The sequence below is a fragment of the Protomyctophum bolini genome (assembly GCF_963924005.1).
Source record: "Protomyctophum bolini genome assembly, chromosome: 6".
In the NCBI taxonomy this organism is placed as follows: domain Eukaryota; kingdom Metazoa; phylum Chordata; class Actinopteri; order Myctophiformes; family Myctophidae; genus Protomyctophum; species Protomyctophum bolini.
Window position 1 is genome coordinate 11713366 of NC_137867.1, and position 7995 is coordinate 11721360.

Genomic DNA, 7995 nt, shown 5'->3' on the forward strand with positions numbered 1-7995 from the left:
GGTATTTTTAATATAATAAGATATTAAAACATAACCTCTGCTGTCTGCTTACATTTGTAAGAAGCTATATTAAATATTATATTTATCTTGTTTACACCAGGCAAAGGGTGTGGCTGAGACTATATATGTTTTGCACCCTGTCAGACCGTCCGTGTGTGCACATTTTTCACACTGACCTGTTATAGCGCCACCAGGAGGCAATTCTATTTACTAGTACAGACTTTCTGCAAATCGGTACACAGTATCTCCGCAACTTTGAGTACTCAGATAAGCACTATATATATTCGAGGTATTAATATTATTATGTGATCAAGACCCATCTAAAGTTGTGTGGTTCGCTCTGAACAAAATGCCTCAAATCATGGGCGATTCCACTCACCTCTACAATGACTGAATTCCTAACATTGCTGGTGCCTGGCCCACAATAACCTAACTGACCTGGCTGGTGCTTTGAGGAGCACCTTTTCTATCTTATAATTTGAAATTGCATTTGAAACAACAGGTTATTCTGAAATCAGGTTCCTTTGGCTTTCGTTTGTTGAGACATTGCATTTTTGACAATATTGTCAAACCGGCTATAGCTGCCTAACTGGTGCACTCCTTCCTATAGCTGTAACCCCTTTAGCCTAATGTAACATTCTTTATCTGTATAGTGGTCTCTCTATAGATTTGCTTTTGCTGACCTGTGTTGCTATATTTGAATCAGATTAATTAACCCAAAGAGCTTTTAGAACAATAGAAGTTATATTGAAATGTGCATTGATGTGCATGCTCTGTTTGTACCAGACATGGACAGTATCAGTAAAACTCTGGAAGAGCTGGGAGACAAAGAGACTGGCAGGAAAGATCTACAGAAGCAGTTTCTAAACAAAGGTATAGGTGAAGAGAGGTTAGATATATTTACAGGTTGATGACAGCTAGGTCTATATATATATACAGTATATAATAGGCTATACCACAACAATACCACCAGTTACCTCATATAAATATATACATAATATTAACCAATAAATATATATATATATATATATACTACATCATACTACTCATAACCCAAAACTAACCATAACAAATAATAAACACACACGTGACCGCAGTCCACGTGACAATAGTAATAGAACATCATATAGACTGGTTTAAAACTATCCTGCTGCAGACCACACAGTCCCTCATACAATATTCAAAGATGTATATCAATCCAAATCCAAATACCTCAATACTGACATTCATAATATCATTATATAAATATATACAATGACTAAAACCAGGTAAAGACAACACTTATGGCATATCACATCGTTATATCCAAAATCCCAGGCGATCTATCTATCGATATGTCTCCTAGCCCTGTAAATTCAGATCCTCGATAAGACATGACTCATTTTCCTCAAGGCCTTTGTAGAAAACACATTTGGCTCTAGCCCCGCGGTTATTCAAGAGTATAAAGAGTTCCCTCATCTTTCTCGGAGTGGTTTTCTCAGCCCTGACATTACTGTAGTCCTCATCCTTCATGACGCCCTCTTCAGCCAGGAGGTCCAGGATGGGTTCCACATTGCTCACTCTCTGGATCAAGGCACGCTGGTGTTTAGTCACAAAGGCAACCTCTGTGGACAAAACATATTAAACATTAATTAAAAAGGTTTTCTTTGCATCATCAAACAATATTAATGGAATTTTGTAGGACTTTCTCAGATTTGTGAAATGTAAACAGATATTTAAATACCCTACTAGTTGTTGGTTCCTACAAATTTCATAATAATTAGAATACAAAAAACAGACTCCCAATGTAATAATACATTGATGATTAGAAAGTTATCTTATACATTTAATTTGAATGTTTCAATACACTTTAGGACACTAAATAAGCCTGTTTCTATAGGAATTAAAATACAAAGGAGTAATGCAGACTTCTATGAAACCCTTTGAATTGGATTTGATAGTAAAGCTACTGTGTACATGTAAGTCTGAATTAATTGTCTTCACTGTAGAGTCTACAGCACTCACCTGGGCTAGATGCAGTCGCACCTTTGGATGTTGCTGCAAGAAAGAAAATGTTCAAATGAATTTAAGCTACTAATATAATGGACTAGTGAAGTTGTAGAATCAAACTACTTTAAACAGCACTCACCTGGAACATAACTGGAAATAAAATGTATTCACATTCATTCAAAAAAATGCAAATGATGTGAGCTAATATGGACTAGTAAAGTTGGAAATGAACTGTTAAGTAGATGAGTCCAACTAATGTAAACAGCACTCACCTGGGACTGAGACAGCTTCAACTTTGGGTTGTACTGTAAGAAATGAAACGAGAGAACAGTGTTCTCACGTGAGCTAATGGCCTAGTCACTTTTACACACAATTATTGACACTGTCACAGGCATAGGTAAAAGCAATAAAGGACTTTTGTTTTCCCAAAAGTGAAAGTGCACTGCACTCACATTTATAGTTAGATTGCAATCTGGCTAGCACTACATGTACCCTCTCTTCACCTACCGTTGTTTTGACACTGCTTCTGCAGATCTTTCCTGCCAACCTTCCCCAGAAGATTCACCATGATCTGATCCACATTATCGGGGTATGTCTGCAGAAGGATGTCGGCTGTGTCCATCCTGTCTTTGTTCTGCAGGAGGGCTCTTCCAATCGGGTCTTGGCCGTCGAGGTTAGCAGGATCTCGCAGGAACCTCTGGAACTTCTTGAACTCGTCGTCCTCCAGGTCATCCAGAATTGTATTGATGTGGTCCATGTCTGGTACAAACATGAAACAGACCATCTACAATCTACATGTACATTCAATATTATATAAACACACTTTTCTAAAAGCTCGTTGAATTAATTAAACCGATTCACACATAGAGACACAGGTCAGTCAAAGCACATCCATTCAGATTTGCCACGGTTACAGATGTAGAATGTTATTTAGTGGGCCTATACACAATAACTGAAGGTCGGCCCTTAGAAGCAAATTCTTTCGCGAAATACAGTAGAATAGAAACACAAGACATCTTACCACCCTACACCTCTCAAACGAGTCTTCCTGTTTCATTTAACTATTAGACAGACAGCTCTGAAGAGGACTTTGATGAACAAAGACTGCTTAAGGCTAAACCTAGCTGGTTGGACAACATATCTGTCTCAGCAGAAGAATTCTAACCAACCTGATTTCAGTTGTTTCCAATTAGGAATTGAGGGCCTTCTCTCACTCACTCTCACATTTTCTGAATCAGGTTGCTTTTGACAAAATTAATGTGGCAACAAAGGGACACACACAGCTGTGGTTGCACCACTCAAAAATTAACCATCCACACTCAGGTAAAACACATTTTGGGTCATTTTATCGTCTACTCATGCTTTTGTGAACACCCCGGACATTTAAGTAGCTCGATTCAGTATTTAGATATTTGATATAATTTTTTCAGACACAACTTCCTATACAAACCCATCATAAGTTCAAACTCCATTTTAACCATGATAGATTCATCGAAAATACCCGCCCTTGGCTCTGGTGACTCATACTGCAGTGCTCTTGTGGTTTGCATTCAGTTTATATATATTTTGTTGTATTTCATTATTCCCTTTAATTTGAATAACCTTGCTGCTGCTCCATATTTCCCAATAAATAATCACGTGACTCCATAGAAGCTCAAATCTTACCTGTGTTTCAGTGAAGTGTAGAAGATGCAGTCTCTTTGTGCAGGTACTGTATATGATCAAGTAGTATGGTCCAATAGTTAAGGAGTGGGAACTACGGTCTTTGACAGGCTGACAGGACTGCACACTATTGCACAGCGGTAAAAAAAAAGGAACAAAAAGAAAGAAAAAAAAAAGACAGGAAGGAAGTGATAAAGGGAAGTGGTGTACAGTACAGTACCTATCCTATGTGTTGATGTTGTTTGTTGTAAGTAAAGTTCAGAGACTCACATTCTCCTCAACTTAGCCTATTCTCAGTTGAGATTGTGATTGGTTCAAAACGATGGTGAGGTGTGGCAAAAGCATTCACATATTCATGATGTAGAGATAACCTGTGTGTAGGCCTATGGAGAGGTAGTCTTGAGATAAGGCATCAAAACATAGCCTACTATATAATTCTTCAAAATGTGTCAAAATTATTATTCAAAAGAAAAAGGAAGAAAAAGTGGTGAGTCAAACTGGACCATTTTCTTTCTTGTCTTACTGGCCTTCAAAGAGTTTGCACAAGCTTGCTTTTTTCATTCATTTTGCAGATCCGAATTCTGCAAAGAAAAACGTCACGTAAAACAGAATGAAATTGAGTGTATCAGCAGCAGTGAGGATGATTCCCTGATCTGTGAGGGTTCAAAGATCCAATCTGAACCCTCCCGAGTTGATCAGGACCTCTCTGATCATTTTCATGTTTGATATTTATCACTACTGTATGGAACAGTGCAGCGGGGGACATGAGAGAGAGAAACACAACACAAACACTTGGACTGACAGTCCCAAGAATACGCTATTATCGCCATAATGTCCATAGAGAATCTATCCCTGCCAATTAAGAATGCTTTTGTTTTAAAAGTTTATATAACTCGACTGGTATTCCTTGTGTGACCTGGGCCCTAGGGCCCAGAAACAGCAGACTACGCCACTCTGGAAATTTCACCCAAAGAATATATGATAATACACAATAATCATGCAAGGGGTTGTTACCATCAAGAATTGCCGATGAAACATAACGGCTTTGCAGTTTGCAGCTGCAATTAATTAAACGACCAACTTTTATGCTTCAATGTACAACAATGTTGAGTCCGGAATATATTTATTTTCAACATTGCGTGGAAGTCTGGGGCAGTGCTGAGGGAGTGGCAGACTGGGGTGGTGGTCCCACTGTTTAAAAAGGGGCCAATTACAGAGGTATCACATTACTCAGCCTCCCTGGGAAAGTCTACGCCAAGGTGCTTGAAAGGAGGGTCCGGCCGATAGTCGAACCTCAGATTCAGGAGGAGCAATGTGGATTCCGTCCTGGCCGTGGAACAACTGACCAGATCTATACTCTTGCAGGAATCCTGGAGAAGGCCTGGGAGTATGCATATCCGGTCTACATGTGTTTTGTGGATTTGGAGAAGGCATATGACCGGGTCCCCCGGGAGTTCCTGTGGGAGGTGCTGCAGGCGTATGGGGTGAGGGGGACCTTGTTGAGGGCCATCCAATCTCTGTACACCCAAAGCCAGAGCTGTATCCGTGTGCTCGGGAGTAAGTCGGCCTCGTTTCCGGTGGGGGTTGGCCTTCACCAGGGCTGCGCATGTCACCTATCCTGTTTGTGATTTTCATGGACAGGATCTCGAGGCAAAGTTGTGGCGGAGAGGGAATTCGGCTCGTTGAGCTAAGGGTTGCATCACTGCTTTTTGCAGATGATGTGGTCCTGATGGCACCATCGGTCCAAGACCATCAGCTCTCACTGGACCGGTTCGCAGCAGAGTGTACGGCGGCTGGTATGAGGATCAGCGTCTCAAAAACTGAGGCCATGGTTCTCAGCAGGAAACCGGTGGATTGTGCAGTCCGGGTAGGGAATGAGGCATTACCCCATGCAGGTGAAGGAGTTCACACCATTGAGTCCACAGAGTCCGTGCGTGCTCTCTCTCTCTCAGCTTTCTTAACCGAAAGGGAAATAACTTTGTTCCCCCATATATTGCGCTGCAGTAATCTCACCTGGTCCCTGTCAGCCATGCAGTCACCAAAGCACTTGATAGTGCTTAGAGTATATATTAATAGAGACGGCACCCGGAGGAAACCCTGACAGTACGTTTTAACAGCGGGCGACAGCCAGACGAATTATCCGGAATTATTTGTCTATGGGACCCGGCGACTATCGGCGATAGCAGGCGAACGGGCGATGGTCGAAAAGTGGGCGGGGCAACGTTGCCCGATAAGATTTAAAAAAATCATATCAAAATGTGTCGGCCGATGCTTTCCCGCTGTTAAAGCGTACGGTAAGGCAAAATGGACATAGTGGCCGAATTTGGTAGTGCAGCTCGAGCCAGCGCTGGTCCGTTGGCTATCATTGCGCACGTTCATGTTATTGGGGCATGACACGTGAACTCTATGTTTCATGCGCGAATGCGTGCAAACGGCACAATGATAGTCAACGGCACAGCGCGTCCGCGATTTGGCCCAATCCATCCCAGAATGCAACATTGGGCAGAAGACAGACAGCATTGGCGTTCGTTGGTGAAGACCTTATATGTGCTACCTAGCACCAAGGGGCCAGCTATGCACTCCAATGTTGAAGCGCTGGGCCCTAGTGGTAAGAGGAAGGACTGCAGGCGGACCCGTGGATTCTTGACAAGGAAACCCTGTGCAACCGAGCGCCCAATGTAAAGCCCAGGTGCACTCTGGGTGCACTTCCGCATTTTGACACCAAAATTTGGTGTCCAAATGCGGAAGTGAAATGCTGAATCAGCGAAATAGACGGTACTTCCGGCAGCCTTCCGGGTGCTTCAAAACGCCACTGAGCAACTTCCACTGACATGAATAGCGGAGGGGGCGGAGCTTCGCGCTAGTTTAGTCTCTATCCTTTTAATACTCTATGCCTAGCACGAAGAGGATTAAGTAAGTAAGTAATCCCAGAATGCATTCTGTTCCTACCCGGAAAGAGGAGTGGAATCGCCTCATGCGCTTTTGAGCAACTTGCCGTAATATATACTCTAAGAGCCCGAGCCCCTGCTGTTTTCACACCTACTACAGCCATGCAGCATACAAAGCACGGTGATTGTTGTGTACGAGCTCCTTGAGAGAGCAACTGCAGAACTGTGTTGACCAGCACCGGGTCGGGAAAAATAAAATAAAATAGGGACGTGCAGTGAATGTTAGAACAAGTGAAAACAGCAGGGGCTGCTGTGACTGGCTGACCAGGGGTCAGATCAGGTTACTGCAGCGCAATATGGGGGAACAAAGTTATTTCCCCCGTTGGTTAAAGTGAAGCACGAACAAAACGCACATTATTATCTAATATGTTCATTATTTATTCAGACTTACTAAGCGATGTTTATGCAATCCAATGTTTCATGTAGTTCTTCTAGAGTAGCCTATAGGCCTATGAGCTTGAAAATCCCTTTAATAGAAAGTCAGGAAATTACTTAAGCAATAAGCCACGAGAGGTCTCAGGTTACCGGGTATTTTACACTGGCTGGAATTTTTTAGTTAGTAGTAGCTAATAGTTAATAGTTTTATTCGACTAAATGTCATAAGATTTTAGTCGACTAAAGCTACAGTAGATTTAGTAGTGAGCTTGTAGATCTGCTATTGTCAGCATGCAACCTAGGATAAAACTGGATCTCTTATTCACTAGTCCCTCCCTAACATTTTAGTCTAGTTTTTATTTGTTGACGAAATTGTCAATATATTTAGTCATAGTTTTAGTTGTCATAGATTAATTTCTTATTTTGTTTTTATTTCGTTTTCGTCAGTGAAAAAGGGTAGTTGATGAACATTTTTCGTCTTAGTTTTAATCGACAACACTGATGATGATGAGTGCATTGGGAGGACGATGAAGGTGGAGCTCACAGGCAAGAGAAGAGGAGGCCAAAGGGTTTGAAAAATATAAATTAATTGTAAACATTAATTCATAATACTAAGATAATCGTTATCTGAGTTTGAAAACTAAATATGGTATAGGCTACGCTTCTGCACACCCTTAAAGCAATATTTGTACTGAATTATACATCTAATGTATCATAAGGTTACATTAGACATATAAGTTGAGTGAGTGACCAGTGAGTGAATTGAAATTGAGTGAACTGTGCCGAACTGTGGTGTGTCATAACAAGACAAAGCAATCAAATAGCTACATTAAAAAAGTACACGAATGCAGAAACAGAATAATTTTTTTGTTACTTTCCCCATGTACTTACATACAAAATCACAATTAGTTTGATTATGATGCATTATCATAATGCATTATAAGCTCAGCGGAACATAACATTATAGCTACCATAATTAAGCCAGTTATAAAGTTTCGTTAACATTTTACAACTGAGTATG

General features: G+C 41.1%; 1 protein-coding gene across 1 annotated transcript; it reads right to left on the bottom strand.

Annotated features, from left to right (window-relative positions):
* Positions 1–1171: 1171 nt before the first annotated feature.
* Positions 1172–3787, bottom strand: LOC308316542 (apoptosis-associated speck-like protein containing a CARD). Its single transcript, XM_080765207.1, has 5 exons — positions 3655–3787; positions 2497–2748; positions 2262–2294; positions 2005–2037; positions 1172–1604 (listed from the first exon to the last, which is right to left on the bottom strand). Exons 2-5 carry the CDS (start codon positions 2744–2746, stop codon positions 1342–1344), a joined length of 579 nt encoding a protein of 192 aa, XP_080621333.1. The 5' UTR covers positions 2747–2748; positions 3655–3787; the 3' UTR covers positions 1172–1341.
* Between the last annotated feature and the right edge of the window lie 4208 nt (positions 3788–7995).